This window comes from Eleutherodactylus coqui, chromosome 7 (assembly GCF_035609145.1).
Source record: "Eleutherodactylus coqui strain aEleCoq1 chromosome 7, aEleCoq1.hap1, whole genome shotgun sequence".
Taxonomy (NCBI): domain Eukaryota; kingdom Metazoa; phylum Chordata; class Amphibia; order Anura; family Eleutherodactylidae; genus Eleutherodactylus; species Eleutherodactylus coqui.
The window spans coordinates 129,169,111-129,194,288 of record NC_089843.1 but is presented as its reverse complement, the minus strand read 5'-3'; the positions used below and the strand labels follow the sequence as shown (position 1 = coordinate 129,194,288).

The 25,178-nt window shown below is 42.7% G+C and overlaps 1 protein-coding gene across 1 annotated transcript in view; it reads right to left on the bottom strand.

Annotated features, from left to right (window-relative positions):
* The window catches only part of SLC10A7 (solute carrier family 10 member 7), a 169,674-nt gene that overhangs the window by 88,703 nt on the left and 55,793 nt on the right, over window positions 1-25,178 (bottom strand). The window contains exon 5 of the mRNA XM_066573670.1: window positions 10,511-10,549. Within this exon, the coding sequence (XP_066429767.1) occupies window positions 10,511-10,549 (39 nt within the window). The remainder of the gene's footprint in view (window positions 1-10,510; window positions 10,550-25,178) is intronic.

Below are 25,178 nucleotides of genomic sequence, written 5' to 3'. Positions count from 1 at the left end.
TACTTAACCAGAAGGTGTGTTTTTATTGACATCACACACCTCAGAAAACAAAGTTAAAGCATACACATTACCTCATGTGTTGGACAAACTAGGGTAACCATGTTGGTAAGGGGGGGAAAAAAGCCCGTATGCTGTCATGATGTCTTCCAGAAAGGGAATTATCGGTAAGAAAAAATTCCCCTTTTCCCCATGACATCATGACAGCATACGCTGGAGGAATACCAAATAAGTGGCATGGGCTTTTTAGGGAGGGATTACGGCTTGGAGCACCTTCCTACCGAAGGATGCGTCCTGACTATATTTAAAGTCCAGCCTATAATGTTTGATGAAAGTATGGCCTGAAGTCCATGTGGCTGCGTTACAGATTTGCTCAATCGATGCGTGCGCTCTCTCCGCCCAAGAGGATGCCACCGCTCTCGTTGAGTGGGCCTTCAATCCTTCTGGAGGGGGGATGCCCTTGGCCTTGTAAGCCTCCTGGATGGCTCTCCTGAGCCACCTGGCGATCGCATCTTTAGAAGCGGCCTTTCCTTTGGCCTGCCCCTGAAATTGAACGAAAAGTTTGTCAGACTTCCTAAAACTTTCTGTTGCCTCGAGGTACGCTAGTACCGCTCTTTTGACGTCTATATTATGGAGCTTTTGTTCTTTTGCATTTTTGAAATTTTGGCAAAAGGCTGGAATAACTATTGGTTGGCCCCTGTGGAAATCTGACAATACTTTAGGCTGGAAGGATGGGTCTAAAGAAAAAACTATTTTGTCCGGGTGGATAGTCATATATGGGGCCCTTCGTGAGAGGGCCTGGATTTCCCCCACGCGTCTGGCTGACGTAACTGCCACAAGCAGGGCTACCTTGTATGTCAGCCAGGCGATGGATAGATCCGTAATCGGTTCAAATGGGGGGTCGCATAAGGCCTGAAGGACTATGGTTAGATCCCAGGGTGGTGCCGTGGGCCGTGTGAATGGATGTAATCTGCTCGCCCCTCTAAGAAATCTCCTAATCCACCTGTGCTCCGCCAGCGCGAGATCGAAGAATGCCCCCAAGGCCGCAATTTGGACTTTGAGTGTATTCGGACTCAAACCTTTATCCAGGCCCGCCTGGAGAAAATCTAAGATTTTCCGGACGTCTGGCTGATCCAGCTGCTGGATGTCCTGGCCTAACCACTCCGAAAATTTTTTCCAGACTTTGGAGTAGATTTTGTGTGTCGAGGGTTTAAGGCTCTCGCTAATGGTGGAAATAACCTTAGGGGAAAGACCCTTTCCTAGGAACTTTACCCGCTCAAGCTCCAGGCCGTAAGCCTGAACTTGTGAACTTCCGGGTAAAGAAGAGGGCCCTGCGACAGTAGGTCCGGTCTTGTTGGAAGGTGGAAGGGCTCTCCCACTGACAGGGATCTCAGGAGGGGGAACCACGGTCTTTTGGGCCAATATGGTGCTACAAAAATTACTGTTAGGGTTGACTGCAGTAATTTCCTTAGCAGAAGCGGGATTAGTGGTAGAGGGGGAAAGGCATACGCTAGGTCCCAATCCCAGGGGTGAGAGAGAGCGTCCGTGCCCAGGGCCTGTTTCTCTGCGCCTCTGGAAAAGAAAAGCCGGCATTTGGTGTTTGCGCTTGACGCAAAGAGGTCTACTTCTGGTACCCCCCACTTCTCCACAAGAAGGCTGAACACCTCTGGATGGAGTTCCCACTCTCCTGGGTCCACTTTCCTTCTGCTTAAAAAGTCCGCGGCTGAGTTCTCGGCTCCTCTTATATGAAAGGCCGATAGGGACTTTGTTGTGCCTTCCGCCCATTGAAGGATCCGCCCCGCCAGTCGTTGTAGTGGAGGATTCCTGGTGGTACCCTGGTGGCGAATGAGTGATACTGTTGTCATATTGTCTGAGAAGATCCTCACATGTTTCGCCACTAATCGTGTTTGCAGGCTACGCAGGGATTTCCATACAGCTTTAAGCTCCCTAAAGTTCGATGAGCTAGCTTTCTCGTGAACGTCCCAGGCCCCCTGTACATAACCGCCTTCAAAGTGGGCCCCCCACCCTTTGGCGCTGGCATCGGTCGTGATTATTACGGCCGGGTCCAAATTCCAATCGGATGCCTGAGACAGGTTGTCCGACGACACCCACCAACGGAGAGAAGCTCTGGCTTCCGCAGAAATAGGGATTGTCTGATCAAGCGAAGCCTGCAACTTGTCCCAATTCTGGAGAATTAGTGACTGGAGTCCGCGACTGTGGAATTGGGCCCAGGGGACCACGCCGATGCACGAAGTCATTAGTCCCAGGATCCGCATTGCGTCTCTTATCGTTACCCTATGTTTTTTATATAGGTTGGAACATTCCTCTATGATAAGATGTTTTCTTAGGGGAGGAAGGGACGAATTTTGTAGACTGGAATCCAGAATGACACCCAGGAATTTCTTCCTGGTTTCTGGCTCCATGTTGGATTTTGACTCGTTAACAATCCAGCCAAGCTCCTTAAATAACTGCAATGTGGACTCCAAGTGTGATCTCAGAGTAGATGGGGAATCTGCCACCAACAGGAAGTCGTCTAAGTAGGGGATGATCATGACACCCTGGTTTCGTAAGAAGGCCACCATTTCCATCACGACCTTGGAAAAAATTCGCGGAGCCGAGGAGATTCCAAATGGTAGGCAGACGAACTGGAAGTGGCGGATTTCCCCCTCCACCCTCAGCGCAAATCTCAGAAATTTTTGTGAGTTGGCGTAAATAGGGATATGAAAATAGGCATCCTTAAGATCTATTGTAGCCATTACGTTATCCCTGGCAATTAAAGGAGTTGCAGTTCTAATGGTTTCCATTTTGAATCTCCTATATTCAATGAATTTATTCAGTTGTTTTAAATTGATAATGGTGCGGTGGGAGCCGTCTGGTTTGGGAACCAGAAAGAGGGGGGAATAGAAGCCTTTTCCCTGTTCCTTCTTAGGGACTGGGATAATCGCGCCGAGACCCTGCAGGTTCCGTACGCCCTCCAACAGAGCCTGTTCTAGGCCTGGAGACTGGGTTGGGGTTATCATAAACCTGTCCGGGGGGCGGGATAGTAGCTCGATCCTGTACCCCTCCGCCACTAGGTGCAGTACCCACTCATTAGTTGTAATACTACGCCAGCTATTGGAATAGCGAGCCAGTCTACCCCCTACCGGGCTCGAAAGTATGGGCTGAGGGACAAAAGTTAAAGTCTTACCCCTTCCGCCCTTTGGATAAGACCATCTTCCGGTCTTTCCCTTCCCGGCGTACGTAGACGAGGGATGAGGGGTGAAGGGTCTCTTGGGTGGTCTGGTGGCAGGCAGTCCGTGACTCTTGTCAGCTGCTTTCTCCAGCAGACGATCCAGGTCTGGTCCGAATATACGCCCGCCCCGGAACGGTAGGGTACATAGCCTATTTTTGGACGCTGCGTCCCCTGACCACTCTTTCACCCACACTGCCCTTCTGGCGGTGTTCGATAGGGCTGCCATGCGGGCTCCGAGGCGGACTGTTTCCATCGAAGCATCTGCCAGGAACCCTGTTGCCATTCGCAGCAGAGGGATGCCGCTTGCGAACTCCTCCCTAGGGGCTTTTTGGTCGACTAGGGCTGCGAATTGGTCCAACCAGATTGCCATGGAACGAGCCACGGAAGTGGCCGCGATGTTAGCTTTCATGATGAGACCGGAGGTGGACCAGGCTTTACGCATGGATGTGTCCACCTTATGGTCCAACGGGTCCTTTAAGTGGGACGTATCCTCAAAGGGCAACCCGGACTTTCTGGATACCATGGCAATTGCAGTATCGACTTTAGGTATCTCGTCCAAAAAGGACACTTCATCTCCCGGAAATAACAGGCGTTCTTTAAATTCCCTGGGGATTAGCGGAGCCTGATCCACGCTCTCCCACTCATTTAGGATCAGCTGCTTGAGTGTGGCGTTTACGGGGAATGAAGATTTTTGTTGCGGGAGTAACCCCGCGAACATATCCTCCTGGACTGTGCGGGGTTGCTGCACATCTTCCTCCACCTGCATGGTCCTGCGTACTGCTTTCAGCAGTTGATCCATGTCCGCGGTAGAGAAAAGATATTTCTTGTCCTCCTGCGTCACTTCCCCGTCAAAATCCACATTTTCCGCTATGTCGGAGTCAGACTCAGACACCGCCGGAACCGACCTGCGTGTAACCCCGGAAGGCCCAGGTTGGAGGTCCGAGAGGGAGGACTGCACTTCTTCTCGGACGACTGACCGAATTTCGGCCATAAGGGAAGTTTTTTCCTCCTGCATAATTTTCGCGGAGCAGGTAGCGCATAGCGTTTTGGTGCAGGAGTCGTCGAGTTTGGTTAGACATACTGGACATTTTTTACTCCTGCGTCTAGCCTCCCTTGGTTTTTGAGTATCCCTGTCCTGTAAGACAAGGGAAACTCTGTTAGTCGGGAAGTGTATGTAGTGCAGGTGTAGGTTGGTCCACTGGACCACTTACAGTTAGGAGGGTCTCTGGGTCCTCTCTGGTCGACATCTTGCGCTTTGCAGGAACGCTTCCTGTGCTTAGGATCGTTCCTTAGCGTGGAGAAACACCACCAGCTGATGCAGGGGCAGCGGATTTTTGAATTTGGCGCCGGCCGCGCCAGGCCACGCCCCCTTTGCGGAGCGTCCGACGTCACCGCGCTGTATCCGAAGCCACGCCCCCTGGAGCGCTCCTGTCGGCCCTGGACCCGGAGATGGCGGCCGCCGCCGCAATGACGGCCGCAGTGGTGCCGGCAGCCCGTACTTGGACCCAGGCCCACCGGAGATGGCGGCCGCCGCCCGAAATGACGGCCGCAGTGGTGCCGGCAACCCGTACTTGGGCCCCGGCCCACGCAGTCCCCGGAAAGCTCCCAGATGGGGTCCTTCCCACTGGGTTTGCCGGGGCTGCCCGAAAGATCCACGCCGCCGCTTCGCCGGTAAGTCCTCCTCCGGCATGGGACAGCGTTGCTGGAGTTCTGCCGCTGCTGTCCTGAAGGGACAGGAAAAACACTGGTGTTGGTGGAGGGGAGGTGCTTTTTATATTCTGCCTCTTCCTGTCCCTTCAGGTCAGCAGGTGAGCAACCTCCAGCGTATGCTGTCATGATGTCATGGGGAAATTATACATTTCGATAGCCCCGATATGCTTTTATCAGCAGATATACAAAAATAATAGTATGAAAGCGTGGATTCATTATTACAGCCCTGGTCTTGGTTTACATTGCTACAAACTGATGACCGGCTCCCTTTAATGAATAATCAAATTCTAATGTCGTGGTAAATGGGGAAGAGTGGCACTCTGTGGTTTCACAAGCTGTGCCAGTAAAGCCATGCAACACGGAGAGCAGACATCCTCCCCTCTCTGGGGATATATGTATGCACGCTGCCAGGACCAGCCCCTTTGATAACTAGCTATGCTGAATTACTCAAACGCTATCAAATTTTATTAAAACCTCATCAAGGGGAGAAATCAAATCACTTATTAAGCTCTACAATTATTGTAAAGCGAGCAGTTTAAATGAGAGGAGGAGATAATGACATTACTGGCTCAACTTAAAGAAATTCTCAACGGTACTATCTTGAGATATTCTCTTGGCCTGAAATTTATGTAAATTGAATTCATCCATAATTAGTTATTACCCGCTGAGTAAAAAAAAAAAAAAATCATAACAGTTTTCTAAAACAATTAGTTCGCAAAGGCAATGCCATTAATTGGGGATGGGCATTGTTTAGCAAAAGATTCTGTAATTAAAGGAAAAAAGAAAAAAAAATTCTATGTATTACTGTACATCACAAGCACATCATCATCGGGTCAGCAGAAATGTGTGGAGAGCCATACAAATAAGCTTGGGTTAAGAAAATATTACAATAGATTTTTTTAGTGTTTTGGGAATCTACTAGGACATAAAGCATTGAAATAAACTGAAAAGGGGAAAAAGTTAAATAAATCTTCCCAAAGAGAAAGCAATCGATAAGATAATATGGGTTTATATGTCAAGCCTATGGCCGGGGCCTGTTGACATAACACAGTCACAATCTCAAAGTGCAAACAAGAGTTGGGCGAGTGTGTAGGACAGCCGTGCAACCGCATCTTAGGTGAAGAGGGTTCTTGGTCTTCTCATCCGGGAGGTCAAATCCCTTCTGAACAGCGGCAAACAATCAGTATTGGTGAGGATGGAAGGTAAAAACTTTCCAGCCGTCAATTTTACAAACAGCTCAATGTTTATAGTAGTAATCCAACAGATAAAGAATCCACAGTTTACAGAGCTCTTTTCATCGTGTGTTGGAAATCACCCATGCCAATACACAAGGTTATACGGTTTTATCAAGGTAAAGGGGAGTCAGATTTGCAGGACCCCAATATAGAATGAGACCCCCTAAGCTAATCACAGAGGGCCGCATTTATTATGACTGTCCAACAGCAAGTCTGCCCTTGTTGTCCATATCAACCAATCACAGCTCATTGTTTAAGTTTTCTGAGCAGATTAAAAATTGAAAGTTGTCCTGTGATTGGATGCTATGAGCAAGGACGACAACCTTACTGTTAAGGCCCATTTAGACACAACGATTCTCACTCAAAATTCGCTCAAAGATGTCTTTTGACCGATAACCGTTGCGTCTAAATGCACGGACACCGTGCAGTTTTCGTGCATAATTCGTTACTCGCTCAATTCTAGTTTTTTAGAATTGAGTGATGAATTTTTATTAGCGGTGCAGGCTGTTATCACAGTCGGCAGCACTGAAAAGATTCTTTCAACTTGTGTCCCGATGGTAGTTCACAGCGGGACGCGAACTGTAAGCACGGAGAACAATTCAGCTGTTTGCTTAGGCAAAACAGCTGTATTGTTCGCCGAGCGATAGCGGCGGTGCTCCGCTTCGCCTGCATAGCTCTTTAGAAGCCAATTAGCTACTATTGACTATGCAAAGATGATCGTTCAAAACTGTCAAACTGTCGTTTGAGCGATTTTTGAGCGACCATCTTTCAGTGTAAATGGAGTCTTATACAGTTAGGGTAAGGTTAGGTTATGTTTAGCATTCGACTTCTACGGGAAAACAAAAAAATACTGCAAAGTAATCAATTGCAGTCCACCTATGTCAAAGGCCACATGCAATACAAGGAGTCAATCTATGACAGCTCAGGCGAAGAGTGGAAAACCTAAGAGGGGCCCAAAGTTAATATTAATAAGGCAAATCATAAAAATATATAAAATCAAATAAAAAAATACATAAAACTTTTTCTATCAGACAAATCCTCTGAAAGGAACCAGTCAACTTGAATTTTAATGGTAATCCTTTGCTTACAGTCGCCCAATATGCACTTTTTCAAAATATAATACGTCACAATATTCTCTGGATCCATCACAAATATCAAATAGGAACAGCTATTTTATATACTTTAAATGGTCACTGACTTTTTAAACAACTTATGCCTGTGTGATAGCCAAAAGTGGAAAACGCTTTACTTACCTAAAATTATTTTTTGTGCTGAAAAATCCCTCTAAGGTTTTGGCCACTAATAATCTCTCTACCCACTAATCTACTGTCCACTGTCTTATCAAATGATGTCTCTCTCTAGTAACAAAAATACGACATAACAGAGAGTGGAGGGCGATTACTCATGCTGCCCATAGTAGTCCATAGAGGGGAGGGGCGTAAAAGAAACTCACAGATGGGGTCGCTGTAGCAAATGGCGAGTTATTTGTGGTGTTATAGTTACTGAAATTACATCTACACTGCTCAGTAATTCTTTAAATCTCCCCCCCCCCCCCCTCATGGGGGTAAAAGCCAATTTACCTCACTTTAAGGGAAAATAATCCTTTGACTCCAAATATGACAGAATAACCCTCTAAATCAACAACTCTTTTAAAAAATGCTATTGACAAAATCGGTAAAGCGATTCAGGCCCCTCCAAAACGTTTAGCAAGTTCGCCATCACCACGTCCTCAGGCAGAGAATTCCATATAGCGTCACAGCTTTTACAGTAAGAAACTCCCTTCTATGTTGGTGTAAAAACCTTTTTTCTAGATGTAGAGGGCGCCCCATTGCTACAGTCAGAGTCCTGGGTATAAATACATCATGGGAGACATTTCTATATTGACCCTTGATATATTTATACATAGTTATTATACTTAGCCATCATTTTTAACTCTATAACCCATGTTTCAATGATCTGAGTACCGTAGTCCACCCATTTCTTTTATTACTCTAGTTGACTGCCTTGGAGCTCACTCAAACTCCAATAAGTCCTTCTTAAGCTCTGGTGCCAAAAACTGTACACAATACTCCATTTGTGGTCTGAATAGTCATTTCTAAAGAGGAAGAACAATGTTCTTAGCATGTGCACCTAGACCTCTTTTGATGCACTACAAGATCTGATTTGCCTTGGCAGCAGCTGCCTGACATTGGTTGCTCCAATTAAGCTTACAGATAACTAAAATCGCCATGAAAGCATTTTCATTGAATATGCCACCCTTTTATGTGGCACAGCATCACGTTTCACAAATAAATTGAGATATATGACATCCAATGACTTGGTCCAGTCTACACTGACTACCCGATAGAAGCCAATGACAGGACCAATCCTTCATAGACTCATGCAGATATGGAGTTAAACAGTTATTTGAAGAGTCAGGTAAGCATTCTTGCTTGAGCAGGCTATGTAGAGGAAGTATTTGCCCTCCGAGGCTTCTTCTCTAGTATACTGCCAGTCAGGGGAGACATGGATATAATGCAAGATAGCTATAGCAATACTCAGATAGGAGAGGCTTAAGTCTGACAGAGACTCTTCTATGAAACCAGAAAGGTTATCCTTAGTATTTTAAAATGCTATATATAACAGTGGTAATGTGTATAGAAAGGTGACATGCTCTAACAACAGGAGCTACTTTACTTTCCATATAAATTAAAGAAACGCTAGTGTTTGCCTTTGTCACTTATACAATGTAGAATGCCGCGCATGTACCGAGAAAACACCCATAGGATCAATAAATGCAGACCAGCTCCCTGTAGCATAACTACAGTATGCCTTCTCTTGTACTGCATGGAGGACATGATACAGTAGCCAAGAAAAACGGTCTAAATTCTAGCATATCCATGTGTGTGCGTCGCAATGAATAATTTGTATTTAGAAAGTCCGGCTGTAAATTTCATTCATTCATTCATTCATTCATATATATATATATATTGTGAGCCCCACTGGGTGCAGGGACTAATGATATGAGTGATTAGAATTTGTGGACGGCAAATAGTAACTATATATATATATATATATATATATATATATATATATATATATATAGTTACTATTTGCCGTCCACAAATTCTAATCACTCATATCATTAGTCCCTGCACCCAGTGGGGCTCACAATCTAATATCTCTGAGATACATATGCACACCAGGACCAATTTTGTAGGAAGCTAATTAAGCCATCAGTACCTTTACCCTATTAAAAAGTAACAAAGACAGAAACATTCACCCAAAAGTTACAATACTTTTTTTTCCCCGCTATTCACCATTTCCATTGCCCATATGACAGTAACAGTATTTTATCCATAAAGGCAAAAAAAAACATGCAACTAGGTAGACTTGCCATTCAGAGAAAGCTGACTGATGACCTCTGTGATCATAATGATTTTAATAGCAGTTTCTAGAGACTGCTAACGAATAAAAAAAAAAAAATTATATACATACATACATACATACATACATACACACACACACACACCAGTGTATATATATAATTTTTTTTATTATTATTTATTTTAATTTAGGAATCTCACAATTTGATTTTCAGGAAAAATAACCCTTAAAACCAGCCCCAAGCTATCACAGTGAAGGTCCCATATTGTGAGGATGCAGATTAGTGACAAGTTATACACAGTACACAGGGACTTGGTAGTAGATGTTATCATAAAACGTGCAAAATATGCTGACAGATTAGTATCCATACACAACACATGTAAATTCTTCCTTCACAGCCCCCACACAGGAGAAGCCAACGATCCTGTCTGTGATCACATCTCTGCCTCTTTATTTTTCTTGGACACCATTAATTAGTTTTATAAATATTCTGCAGCGCTGGAGAAAGGTAATTTGCAGTAAATACTAGTGAGCAGTCATTAGCATATATACATATTATCCCTGCAGCCACAGGGTTTGGTGCTTCCCTTTAAGCAATAAGCATTGTATGTGCCATAAAGCCGCACAATGAGCATCCGAATCCTCACGAGACAATCCAACTGAGATGGAAGCTCCTCAATCATGTGCCTCGTGCTTTGGTCTACACTGGACTTGCTCCATTTGTTGCTATATAATGGATATCCAATACAGCTCATTAAAGACAATAAGAGAATAAATCACTATATTGACATGTGTCTTCATCATGACAGTGAACAGCAGTAAAGGGTTTTATTACAATGCGGGAAGTATTAGTATGGGGGAAAGAGTTTCCCGCAGCTGGGAAACCATGATTTCTTCTAAATATGGTGATTTGGTAATATACAAAGACAATGCATTGTGGGTCAATATGTAAAATGTGAAATTCACTTACCAAAAAACTCCCAAATGCGGAATTAAATATAGCGGCAGCCTGTAGTAAAAAAGAAGAAAAACCTGATTAATGCACGGCTATATTACATTGTATCTATTGCAACAATATCATGCAATATAATACAGATATATTACATATCAATACATCTCCCGGACCGCTATAAACGAATTGTCAAAAAAAGTTTTAAAAAAATCAAGCACCTAGAAGGAGTTGTGGGATGGAAGGAAACTTTCTCTGTGTGATTGTAACGTTGATTTAAGTGATTACAATATCAGAGCAGAAGGATACTTGATTGCAGAAAACTGAGCACTTGAAGGGAAGCTCTAGTACCCTGTTGTACTGGCTCTAGCTTGGATACAAGATGTGATATGGGGGTCATGGAGACTCTAGTACCCTGTTATGCTGCCTCTTGGATGCAAGATGTGATACCGGTGGGTGGCCATGGAGGCTCTAGTACCCTGTTATGCTGCCTTTAGCTTGGATACAAGATGTGGTACAGGCAGGCATGGAGGCTCTAATACCCTGTTGTGCCACCCCTAGCTTGGATGCAAGATGTGATACGGGGGTCATGGAGACTCTGGTACCCTGTTGTACCGCCCCTAGCTTGGCTACAAGATGTGATACAGGCAGGCATGGACGCTCCAACACACGGTTGTACAACCTATAGCTTGGATACAAGATGTGATACGGAGGTCATGGAGACTCTAGTACCCTGTTGTATCCAAGCTAGAGGCGGCACAAGATGTGGTACAGGCAGGCATGGATGTATACAGGTTCTGTAACGATGGTGTCACCTGCGTTGGATGGCAGACAATAAAAGAGTTGGAGCTGTTCGTGCTTGTTAAACGATCAGACGATCCTCTCTGCTGGTGGTCTGTTGAGGGCTTACTGAGCCCGGTCGCCTTGTGTGTGTGCGCCCTCACACATTCACTAGTTTCAACACTTCCTAACACTATGGTCAGAATTGCCCCAGTGGTGGGTAATTCATTGATCCGACCATTCAGATTTTTGTATTCCTATAATGCGCCCCTCTCAAACTCTGTTAACTGGCTGCAATCTCTTCTCTGCGTCGTAGAGGCGTCTAGTGGTCAACAAGCTCCACACAAGTGGAAAACGAGCTCCACTACACACAAGGAGCCTCCGAGAGCCTTTTATAGGCTTTGGGTCGAACCACCTTTAGGGCCTCAGGTGACAAGACTGTTCATCTAATCACACCACAACTCTAGTCATTTACATATCTGCCTGAGATGTAACTGCATGCCGAGTTGTGCAGCAAAACAACAACTCCTTCTAGGTGCCTGATTTTTTTTTGCAAAGAGTGTATATCTAAATTCAAAAGTGAACAGTACACGTATACATTCGTATGGCTCATTCACACTGAAGTATTACGTTTCAGTCTGTACAGACGCAGTATATTCACAGTCCGACACTCTCCGTATTTCCTGTGTACCTGGCCCTAGTTGCGTTTTTTTTGGAGTGTATATATTAATTGCATTTTTCACACCCACAAAAAAAAAAAAAAAAATGCAAGCAGGTCCTATTGATTTCATGCAAAAATACGCAGCGATTCCGCATGTATCATGCACATTTAATGCGTATTTAGGCAATCCATTGACTTCAATGGGCTTTATCAGTATGTAATATGGACCAAAATGGAACATGCTGCGATTTTTTTTTTTTTAACACGCGTGAAAAACGCAGGCCTGAATGCCTCAATGCAAATCAATTGGGATTAAGCACTCAGTATTACGCGCACAATGCAGAGACTAAATACGCTCGTGTGAATAAGCCCATAGTTATATGAAGATTATGCTAGTTGGATTTTCTAAAGCTTTAAAATGAATTTCGATGACTTCAAAACAATTTGCTTCCTCTCCAAAAACGCACCACTTTCATGTATGCACTGTGTCTACTACTGCAGAAAAAGGGGGTAGGTTGCAATGCTAGACATGGCCCATGTACAAAGAAAGCACCTTGTTAGAGTGGTTTCACACGCGCGAGAAAATCACGCGATTTTCGCCTGAAGCAAGCGTCCGTAAAGAAAGCAAATTATGAAAATATGAAAAAATGATTTTCAATGGTTTCCTCCCCATCTGCGAGGTTTTCACTCATGCGATGTTGAGAGAACAAGAAAATCGTGGCAGGCGCTATCTTTCTGCGATGTGCGATTTTTTTTTTTTTATCTCCCATGTTTCCCTATGGAACCTCCTTTTTATTGCATGGCAACAAACTTGTGTTCAATTTTAACATTAGAAAGTCCTATTGACTTTTGCGATAAAAAATATTGTGTTTTTAACGCAGACAGCAGCAATGCAATGCCAGAATATTCTAAAAAAAAAAACCAAAAAAAAAACATTGCCGACGTCCAAAAATCATGGGAATAAAGACGCAATTTTGTTGCGATTTTCTTGAGGCAAAAATCGCAATCGCCCGTGTGAAACTTGCCTTAAAAACTGAACACAATCACTAAATAAAGGCTTTTCGGAAACCTATATTGTTTTTTTATACTGAAACCAGCGCAGAATCAGCGTATATCCCAGCGTATTGTGTTTTCTGTTAAACTTCTGGTTTTCTTCAGCAAGACAGACGTGCGTTACAATTGTCAGACAAATAATATTTTGGATGAACATAGAGGACAACAGTAGCGGCTTAGGGGCAAAGATGCATCAGTGACAAAATCAGCATATTGCTACGCTGAACTACATGTAAACAATGCTGGAAAGGTTACATTTTTTGACACTCAAAATCGGCTTTCACGGGTATTAAAAAAAATATATATATTTTTTGACACGTTTTAGCAACACCGTTTTAGCCGCCCCGCCTCCCTGCTTTTTGAGTGATCCAGCGATACTCGCCCTTATGTAACAGCACAGGAGCGAGCATCACTGGGATGCACTGTCGGGCATCGTTTGCCCAACAGTTCGTCCCGTGTAAATGGACCCTTAGTGTGACAATATGGGAATGGAGAATTTGTTTCACACCTTCGTCCTTTAGGGCCAGCTCACATGAGTGTATTCGTAAAACGCTGCGTGTGCCGGTGGCGTGCAGGCAGCATATTAACTTATTCCACAAGACTCCTGCTCGATTTGCAACCTGATTGGTTGTTTGGTGAATCAGCCAAGCCAAACAACCAATCACTGTGAATCAGTCAAGCCAAACAACCAATCAGGTTGCGAATCGAGCAGAAGTCTTGTGGAATAAGTTAATATGCGTGCAGGCATATAGTTGTATATGGCAGCGATTTTACACAGCGCATCTCACGCAAGCTGTAATGTATAGCCGGACTTAAAATATAAATATTATATATATATATATATATATATATATATATATATATATATATATATATATATATATATATATATATATATATATATATATATATATAGTAAAATTTCTGCTCTGTTCCTTAGCAGTGTTGCATATAAATGCTGCACACACACAATATAATTGCGCATGCATAGCATTTATTACCTGCCCATAGAGAACAAAAGGGCTATATTTCATGTAATAAGCGGTAAAATAGAACAGGCTACATTCTTTTTTTTTTAAGAATATAGAAAATCGCTAGTGTGAGTGGGTCAATGAAAATCGATGTAGTTTCATTGACTCCATTCACCATGTAATATGCAATGAAATCTCGTTCGTGTGAGCCGACCCTTAGACCTTGCCATTACATACTTATGTCACCCAGTTGTGCTTCTGGTTCCCTCTCAGAACACCCATGTGTCTGATGTTGATGGTAACGCATGCTCAGCCCCACCAACCCAATCCTTACACAGCAGTGATTTTTGCTATTGCTAACTTCAGCCAATAAGAACCACCACACTACAAGTGACTACAAGCAGCAACAGGTGGCGCTGTAACAAGTATGGAACAGCAATATTTACACCAGAGAATTTCATTTTCATTATGTAGCTATGCCCTCAGTATATGTAAGTTACCTAGTGTCACCTTGGTTAGTTATTACTTTGTATTTGAAACGTTGTCCTCAGGTGGCCATGTGATCTCAATTCTGACCAGCTCAGATCTAATTGGATTTATAGGTGAAGCTTCTAGTCAATTTCTTAGGATTAGAGATGAGCGAGCACCAAAATGCTCGAGTGCTCGTTACTCGAGTCGAACTTTCAGTGATTCTCGAGAGTTCGTTTCGAGTAACGAACCCCATTGAAGTCAATGGGCGACTCGAGCATTTTTGTATATGACTGGTGCTCCGCTAAGGTTTTCATTTGTGAAAATCCTAGCAAATCACCAGTCATGTAAAAAACACAGAAATGGATAGGGCAGGCGAGGAGCAACAGGCAGGGCTGCATTTCGGGCTCCGAGGTCTCACTATTAAGCCACAATAGTGGCAAGAGTGAGACCCCCCCCCCCCCCACTGTCAGCATAACAATCGTTCTCCTCTGCCATAGCTATAACAGCTGTGGCAGAGAAGAACGATGTTAGCCCATTGAATTCAATGGAGCCGGCAATACAGCTGGCTCCATTGAAAGCAATGGGCTGCCGGCGAGCGCGGGATGAATTTTCGGGAAGGGCTTAAAAATATAATCCCTTACCTGAAAAAGAAAGATTTTAGTGTAAAAAAGAATAAAAATGCAGGTATTCTCTTCAATGGAGCCGCTGCTGCTGCCGGCGACTCCATTGAAGACAATGGTCCGCTGGCACACCTGAATTCTTTTTCAGGGAAGGGCTTTACATATGAGCCATTCCCTGGAAATGAATTAAAAGTTATTTAAAAAACAAAAAAAAATAGATACCTCACCTCCCTTCAGCTGCCGGGGCACAGCCGAGTCTTCTCCTGCTGTCCCCTACACTGTGGTGCTGAACTGCTGTCATTCAGCTGAGAGCTGCGCTGAGCCAATCAGAGGCAGCCAGCATTCACTCACCCATTCATGAATTCATGAATGGGTGTGAGTGAGATCTGCCTCTGATTGGTCAGGCTGTGACCAATCAGAGGCAGCTCATTCAGCAGGCGGGGATTTTAAATCCCCGGCTGCTGAATACTACAGAGAGCAGTTCAGGAGAACTGCCAGCTGGCCGCAGCTGAACTCCGTCTGCCAGGAGCAGGTGAGTATATATATTTTTTTTATTTTTACACATTTCTGGATGAATTGCAGGGAAGGGCTTATATATTTAAGCCCTTCCCGAAAATTCATTGTGCGATCGCCAGCAGCCCATTGCTTTCAATGGAGCCGGCTGTATTGCCGGCTCCATTGAATTCAATGGGCTAACATCGTTCTGCCAGGACAAGGTGAGTATTTTTTTTTTTTACTTTCTACACATTTTAGGATGATTTTCAGGTAAGGGCTTATATTTTTAAGCCCTTCCCGAAAATTCATCCCGCACTAGCCGGCAGCCCATTGCTTTCAATGAAGCCGGCTGTATTGCCGGCTCCATTGAATTCAATGGTTAGTGCTCGTTTAATCGAGACGAGCACCGCGTGGTGCTCGTCTCGAGTAACGAGCATCTTGAGCACCCTAATACTCGAACGAGCATCAAGCTTGGACGAGTATGCTCGCTCATCTCTACTTAGGATTCATTTAACAGCATCACACAAAATATCACAGAAACTGCCTAGAAGAATCTTCTGTCAAGAGTTACTGGTAATGATCATACAACTCCTGCCACACAGTTAGGAGGATGAGCTGTGATCTCTTTCATTACAACTGTATACTTGAGGTCTGTAGCTTATTTCGGCGACTATAGAAGATAATAAGTAAAAACTGTCCCCAGGCAGGCAGAAATGGTAAAGCCTTTAGTCAATACTGTGCCGATGCATCATGGGATTGATTTAAAGTGAAGCATCAGACGGTGGCTGCATGACGTGGAATTGGCTGCAATATACAGAGGAGACCTCCAAAGTGTGACAAGAAATCAGGTGAGGGGGTAGGAAAGGAAAAAATGTGTTTTGGTTTGAGTGGCCTTCTAAGTAATTCAAATTAAAAATGTTTTGTGGGATCTAACAGAAAAAAATAGTATTTATTTATCAGCGAATCCCTTTAAAATGTCTAGGTTGACAACCAACAGGTACAAATACTTCTTTTATATTCTTCCTTTCGAAAACATGTGAAAAACTCAAAAGAAAATAAATTTTAAAAAAAGAAGAAGACGACTTCAAAGTTCCACCCATTCCATCCATATTCACTGACTTTGCAACAAAACTGCCTTACATGAATGTTACATTACATTTGCTTTCCTGCCGGATCAGAGAACAATGTAATATAAATGTATGGACACCCAGGATGCCTATAGAGCATGTCCGGGGGATAAAAGGTTTGAGCATGGACTGATCTTTGTTCCTGTGGATAATAAACCACTGCTATCTACCCCTGGCAGTAGCCCATGTGCCCTTTGACATGGCCAAGCATGCATGTTTATGGTGGAGTCTGGTGATTCTGTTTGCCGAATAAGGGTTTGGCCAACGCCTATCTTATCTATGTGCATCTTGAGAAAGTCTGAAAATCAATATGTCTGACGGGATTTAAAACGCCATCCAGTGAATCCCAGTTAAATCCAAACAATAGAAGTAAATGGTGCAATCAGCATAAATCAAAGAATTATTTGGGCAGCACGGTGGCCAAGTTGCTGGCACTGCTGCCTTGTAGCACTAGGGTCCTGGGTTCAAATCTGACTAAGGGAACATCTTCCTGGATTTTATATGTTCTCCCCATATTTACTTGGGTTTCTTCGGGGTATCCCGGTTTCCTCCCACATTCCAAAAACATACCAAAAAGTGAATATATGACAGACAATCTGTGCCCAGCACTGCAGAATATGAATACACTATATAAATGAATAAAATTAAAAAGTACATTATTTTAATTAGGGTTCATTCCAATTCCATTTTGGTTGTAGCAGAAATCTCTCAGATTAGAGTTCTCTGTACTTTTCCTAGCACAGTGGCATGAAGTTGTAAATGTGACTTCACTGACTTGTATGGATTACATTGTCACTCTGATCTTTTTTGCGCTGCATCACAATCCAAAAACCTCGGTGTAGCTCTAGCCCTAGGCAGTCAATGGTCCTTCAGTTGCTGTGGGACAAGAAATATCAACGTGCCCTGACAACCTTTGACAATGCCTGCTTGGAGATTTTCATTTGCTGCTAAAAGACTGGTTGTATGTTGCTAAGGAACGGCAGCATCTACTAATACATGACCCATAGGCTTAGCTTTATCTTAAGTTTCTTAACGGAGAACAAAAGAACAATCATGACTTTTGACGTCTCTAAATCTCAAGCGGAATCTACATTTCCAGATTTTTATGACCGCGCATGACTTTTGGACAGGGCTTTGCCTGCAATGTTCAAGTACAAAGCAAAGTAATCACTTCCTATTTCGGACAGTAGGGATTGCATTACAGTTTTTATTCCGTTTTTTACTTTTATACAACACAATTATGAAATGCACTAGGTAATGCAAATTAACTTAAATAGGGAGTTTTATGTAAATTATGCAAAAAAAAATTATAGCTATAATCAACCTATCTATCTCTATCATGTTTTTACAAAACTTCAATGCTATGTAAATACAAAGCTATGTAATTGCTGGAAGGTAGTGCTTTAGCAATAAAAGTTCTTCAGCTCTCCTAACTTTACTATCCATACCTCTTATGTTCAAAGACACACAATTTTAAGTACCATTTATTTCAACTTTTCCAACTATGCCAAACAAGAATGGAAGAGGCAGAAAAAAATATCTTCCCCGCCCCTCAACAACAAGTAGCAGATTTGCTGCAGAATCTTCTGACAGACATCACCCTGCTGCCCACTATACGCTCTTTTTCCTATACAAGCACAATTACCACTCTGCACCGACTTGAAAAAGGTCTATGGTGACCAAAACACCTTAAAAATTGCATTTTCAACGGCGGGCTACAAGTAGGGTTTTTTGCAAATCCGGTTTGTTCTAAGCATACCAATAAAACGTCACACCAAGAAAAGTTATTGCCCTCCTAGTGCGCCAGGATTAGTCCCTCCATTAAATTTGGGAGCAGCAGCCTGTCACAAGCACCTCATCACTATACGCCCATTCATATTTACTACAGAAACCACCAAAAGTTTACATTTTTAAATTCTTAAATTTATTTTTATATAAAGGTTATGATTTTGTATGCTGTATTCCTGTTCAGTATTATTTTATAACTTTCAGGGATCTTGCACACTTGCGTTTTTCTTACGCGATATCACTGCGTTTTTATAACGCGAATGTCAATGGGACTTTCTAATGTAAAACACACGTTGCACAAAAAAAATCGTGAAGCACAAACTTGCAATTCTTGTGCGGTGCTTTTTAAAAATAGAAAGTCCCATTGACATTCGCGTGAAAAAAAGAGCAGCAATATTGCATGAAAAAAGCGCTAGAAAAAACGCAAGTGTGCAGGAGCCCTTAGGACTGTTGTACACCGGCAAGAGCAAAATCAGGCCGTGATTCACGACCAGATATCGCTCTCGCAATACATGTGGAACACCTGGAAGCAAGGAGTTTTCATTTGAAAACAGCCTCACATTGCTGCAGGGGATGCCTTCATCCCATTGCTTACAATTGGGAGGCAGCAGCGCTGGCCGCATTGAAAGCAATGGGAGAACATCGCGATCTCCTGTCGCTGCCGTGACGAGGGGGGATTCCTTCATCCCCGCTGGGAGTCCGCTCATCACTGAACACTCTGCTGCTGCGGTCACAGTGTTCAGTGATGAGGGGACTCCCTGTGGGGATGAAGGAATCCCCTGCTGCTGCTGTCACAGGAGAGCAGAAGATTGCGATGTTCTGTCATTGCTTTCAATAGGGCTGGCGCTGCTACTGCCGGCCCTACTGAGAACAAAGTTAAACCCCTGGTTGTGACAGCATCCAGGGGTTTCACATCCAAGAAATCCCCTGCTGCGGCTTTGACAGCTGCAGCAGGGGATTTCTTGGATGTGAAATAGTGATCTTCCTCAATTGCTTTCAATAGGGCCAGCGCTGCTGCCATCGTCCCCATCGAAAACAATGGACAATAACACAGAAAGAAAGGAGATTCAGCTATTTTTTTTTTCACACAGCATCGCAGGGGTGAAAACATAGCAAATGAGAATGAAACAATTGAAATTTATTGGTTTCATGATCATGTGTTTTCACTCCCTCTCACAACGCAAGAAAATTGCCAGACTTTCTCGCCAGTCTGTAGAAGCCCTTATATGCATATTGTTTTTGGATTTGTGCAATAACAGTATGACTTATTATTGGTTTCTTTGTCCCACATTTTATTTTAATTTTTTTTTAAAGTAGGACTTTATGTGTCATCATTACGTTTAATTACTAATTTTCTATGTTGCATTGCACACTCTCCCCCCCCCCTTTATATTTCTCCACATTTCATTCTAAATTATGAACATATTTTTGAACATGATTTTGAGTAATGTAGACTGACCAAAACTGGTCTGGCAGAGTGTGCAGACGTTTTTGCAATTGAGCATGCGCACGGATTTGCAAACGCTCAGTAACCTTATTAACGCTCAGTAATGTCTTTTGGTGTGTGATATGCATGCAAACACTCCCAATGTCCATATTCTTTTAGCCACGTGCACGATGTGTGCACGGGTGAGTGTACACATGCCATTCCAGTATGCATGCACATACTTTATGTCTTGTCATTGTAAATCAAAATACCAACGACGACCTGTCCATCTGTGTGTGAGTGTAACTTACATGCTCCGTGCCCTGATCACGATGGTGATGTCATCAAAGGTCCTTCATCCCCAGTGAGAGTGTTACATGCTCCGCCCCGGATTACAGGACGGTGACATCATCACAGGTCCTGTACGCACACAGCTGCTGTCCAACTAAGTGTTCGTTAGTATTCCATAGGAACTGAGGCCGGTGAAGTCAACAGTCATTCACTCGGGATGAACGTCACTGTCATGTGATCAGGAGCGGAGCATGACTGTGATGTAATCACAGGTCCTTCACCTCCAGTGCTGTGCTGTCTCTGATCCCTATTGTATGGGATGAACAATCTATGTATCAGAGGTGTGTGTGCGACGTGCATGTAGCAGAGCTATGCGATGCACTGCACCACCAGAAACACCGATACTATAATTTCCTAATAATTACTAGTACATCTGCCTATTAGGAACATGTCTCATGATTTGTGCTTGAAAAAGGAGGTTAACTTACTTATAAGTCCTCCAAAAAAGCGTTGCTCTTTCCTGTACTACCATATCCAGTGTCATGCAATAAAACTGGAATTACCCACTTGGATCACTGCGTGATAATTATTAAAGCAAACAGACATCTGAGAAGGTTGGCCATTTCAAACGACGAGTTAAACACTGTAAAACGCCTCCATTAATTTCAACAGGACTTCTCAGATGAACGTTTGACTGCAGCGCTTCCAACGTTGCGATTTTCGAATCACTGTTTGCTCCATTTTAGTGTGTTTCAGTGATGAATGCACCTGATCACCCATTGTAATGATGGGGTACGTTTACATACGCTGTCGAACATGCTGTAAAATGCTGCGTTCAAAAATGGAAGTTTAGCAGACGCCTACGTGAGAGCAGTGTAAGGGTTTTGTTGGGTTACTTTTTTTTTGCTTTTTTAGTGTTGCTCACCCATTCTATAAAATAAAGGCTGAAATCTGCACCAAAATCCGCAGCAAGTCAGCTATGTGTGAACGCACCCTTATGCTCTTACACACTGTATAAGCACTGTCTTGGGGGTTGTTCAAAAAAGGTTTTCAAATGTACGTTTAGCATGTACCTTAAATCTACATTAATATACAAAGGCATTTTAAGCGCTGTGTAATTTTTTTTAACCTATACATTAAACATATAGGCATAAGTTTTCATGCATTTGTAAAAGTCTGAGCTTTTTAACCCTACAATGCTACAGCTTCCCGAACAGACGTTAATACTACAGTAAGGTGAATTTTCACCCGGTCTGCTTTATGACAAAAAAACTATAGAAAATATATGAAGAGGTTAACTATTTTTAAAAAAAAGTAGTTCAACAATCGCCAAGTATATACTTATAAGCGCTCAATACAGTTTTTTTGTAATACACTGCCAAGGCAAAATAAAAACTGCACTGTGATTGGTTGCCATTTCCTTTACTACTGAGGTAAAATGAAAGCCGTGCTTTGATTGGTTATAAACGGCAACACAGAATTTCTTTCAGACAGCTTTCATAAGAGTGTGGGCTCATTTTTGCGGCCCACTCTATATATTTCAGGTCTGCTATTCATAAAATTGCTGTGCAACGCAGGGGTATATCTCCTAATTATATATAATATATAGCATAGCTTTTTTCTGTGGCACAAAAAAGCATGTTATAATACTTTTTTCTAACCCACACACAAAATAAATGGATACAAATATAAAGGGAGGTCAAACGTAGTCGAAATACGCACTTCCGAACTGCGTTTGACCAATCAGTCCATGGGTACGTCAGATAATAGGTCTTCATACTTTTTTGTATTAAGACGTATATGCTCGCCGGATGAATAAAGTGTGACGTAAACAGCCCCCTTTATAAAGATACATTGATTAAATTATTTTTAAAAAAAGTGATGAAAATGGATGGGCTTTCCATAAAACAATAGCTTTCTACATCTTTAATACTCTGTATACGTGCTTTACGCTATTCTAACACATCTACATCAACAACACAAAAACTATTAGCAGGGATTACAGATGCAAAATTGAATATTCTGTCACCCCTCTTTACGGAAATGAAGTTGCTTTTGAGGAAGTGTGCTTTAATAAGAGGAGAGCCCGGACGCTGACAAATGGGAAGGACACCAAGAAGAGAATGTAAGCAGGACAATATAAGCATGTTAGGCGCTTACAGCTTATTTGTCACTGACTACCCTGAATGACTTTAGCCCCTTCATAAGGAGCCTATTATTCTCAAATTCAGTTATTATACCTCGGTTATTTGGACATATATTATGAAGATGATGACAGTTAATAAAATCTTACTCAAGCAATCTTTACATAAAGGTTCAGACCATGACTTTCTGAAATTCTTAGGGCTGAATGGTATAGCAAGCAAGACTGGCCGAAATTCACTCGGGCTTTTAAAAAGACTGTTTAAATGCATACAAAAGAATCCAGGCCGACTGATACCAGGAGACGGAGTTGAATAGAAGTAGCCATAACCCAAACGTGTCTATAAAACACAAGCTAATGTGTAACAATGACATGTATGGCTGCCTCACACAAAACCCTAAAGAAAATACGATGAGATTTTACACAGATGTTACAATTCTGAAAGGATACAAAGTAAATTCTCACTCTGTTTAACATTTTACGCATACAAAGTGAGCTTTTAAAAAGTACATTTTAGGAAGGGGCACTTTAATCTTTCAGGTGTCTTCAACCCTTTCCAATCCTATTTGTATCCTGGTTTTCCTAGGGAGCTTACTCTTTTTCAGCCATTATACAACAGCGCTATATGCTGGCTAAAGCCAGTACTGCATGAGGTGACACGTTGGATAGACTGACAGCAGAGAGGCTGGTCATATACAGTAAGAGAACCCCGACGGACGTCTTCCAGCATCGGAACTGTACAGCCTTAAATCATAATGTCTTCAGGTGTCAGACAGTGGATTGGAAAGGGTTAAACCAACGGTGCCGGTGCTCCCCTCAGTACAATTTCAGGGGGTGCACCTTTTTGCCCCCTACCACATAAATTGCTCAATGCTGTACAATGGAATGCACGCTTACCTCCATTTTCATAGCCAATCAGTAGATCGACTGAGGAGTTTAAGAAAGGATACAAATACAGCATACTGCAGAAGTAATGCAAACCATAAGTTTCAGTCCAGGGGGTTATGTGGAGGTATACTTCTTGCTCAACTGACCAATACATGAAAAGTACACAAAACGCCAAAAGGAATAGAAATAAAATTAAATATTCATTGTAAATTCCCCCCAAAAATTGAAAACAAGATAAGCCACATAAACCAGATCATATCCCAGGATAAATATCTACGTCGTGCCCAATAATGCAATGCCCATTTACTCCTTCCATAGTATATCAAATGTGTACAGAAAAGGAGGACTATCAATAAGAAAGCTCTGCGCACAAAATGTCCTTAAAACTTTTTTTTTAAATAGTCAATCACAGACCATATATGTGAAATATATGCATTAGACCCATGTTTCCCCAACTCCAGTTGTCACGGCTCACAATAGGTCATGATTTGGTTATATCCTATAAGGAGAATGCCTGTGGCAATGTCTGTGGCACTAACAACTACCTGGGGTTTTAACACAAAAAAATAAATAAAAAATACTCAGACAACCCCTTTAACCCATGTAGTGGGTGAAAGCTCTGTGATTGTGTCTGCCCTGCTGCAATGATTTACTTTTTGTAAAGAACTTTTTGTACTCACTTTATTATATTCTTGATGCTTAGCATCCTTTCTATACACATTTGATATATTATGGGGGGATAAATAGGCATGGTATTATGTAGGCAGGTATTTATTCCTGGATAGTCCTTTTATGTGGCTTAGCTCATTCTGATGAGTGTTCCTCCCTGCAAAAAGTGTTTGCTTCATTAATATTTCTGGGATGCCTTGTGCAAAGTCCCTTTTAGGTCGTCACAGTATCTCAATAAAGCTAAATATCCCAAACAGCGACCCTTTTCCACTATTCATTAGTTTATTTACTTGTGTTGTTGGGGGTCACTTTTTGTTGCATTACTCCACGTTTCTTCATCCTGAGGTCATGGACTGCTGCTTTTTACATTCTCCTGTGAAATGTTTTGATGCACCTTGGATTTTTTTTTTTACCCGAAAGATAACGCGTTCAGGTTTTAAAGCAGCCCCCACTATGCTTCACAGTTGGGATGAGGCTTCCAAAAATAGCACTGTGCATTTGTGCTAAAATCTTATCTGTTCATTGCACATTTTTTCCAGAAACATTGTAGAACATCCAGATAGTCAACTTAAGATAGGCTATATTTTGCGGGGGGAATGAGTGATTGGGCAGCTGCAGCTTCCTTTGTCAAGTCTTTGTCTAAACACCATTTTTCTTCAGCGGTTTTCTAAAAGTGGACATAAACAGAGGTTTCTGCAATTTGTAGAATCTTCTGTAGCTCTTTTTCTAATACCCTTGAGTTCCCTCTCACTTCTCTCTGGCTTGTTTGTGCTCTGGAAGTGATCCAAGACGCAAACTTCTAGGTAAAGCAGCAACAGTCTTGAACCTCTCCCCAACCCTGCCCCACCCCCTGACATCACTGTAAAAGTTGCTGACATCACTATATACTTGCAGTTCTAACAATATGTTTGAAATACTGATACAGAAAAGAGACAACCATCAGGAAATAATGGTAATTCATGTTTATTGGGCCCTACCTCTGATACTGCGATGGAATCGTTCCAAGTGAAAAGGCTACCCCATTTCTAGGCAACATTGTATAACAAGTAAGGGAGGTGGGATGACTACTGCCAAATGCCGTTGCTCATGGCAATAAAGGTTCAATAAGAACTGTTAATTAGAACACAGGTTGACGGGTTATCAAATAGGGTCATAATTCTGTTAAAGGGGTTGTCTCGCGAAAGCAAGTGGGGTTAAGCACTTCTGTATGGCCATATTAAAGGGGTTGTCTCGCAGCAGCAAGTGGGGTTATACACTTCTGTATGGCCATATTAATGCACTTTGTAATGTACATTGTGCATTAAAT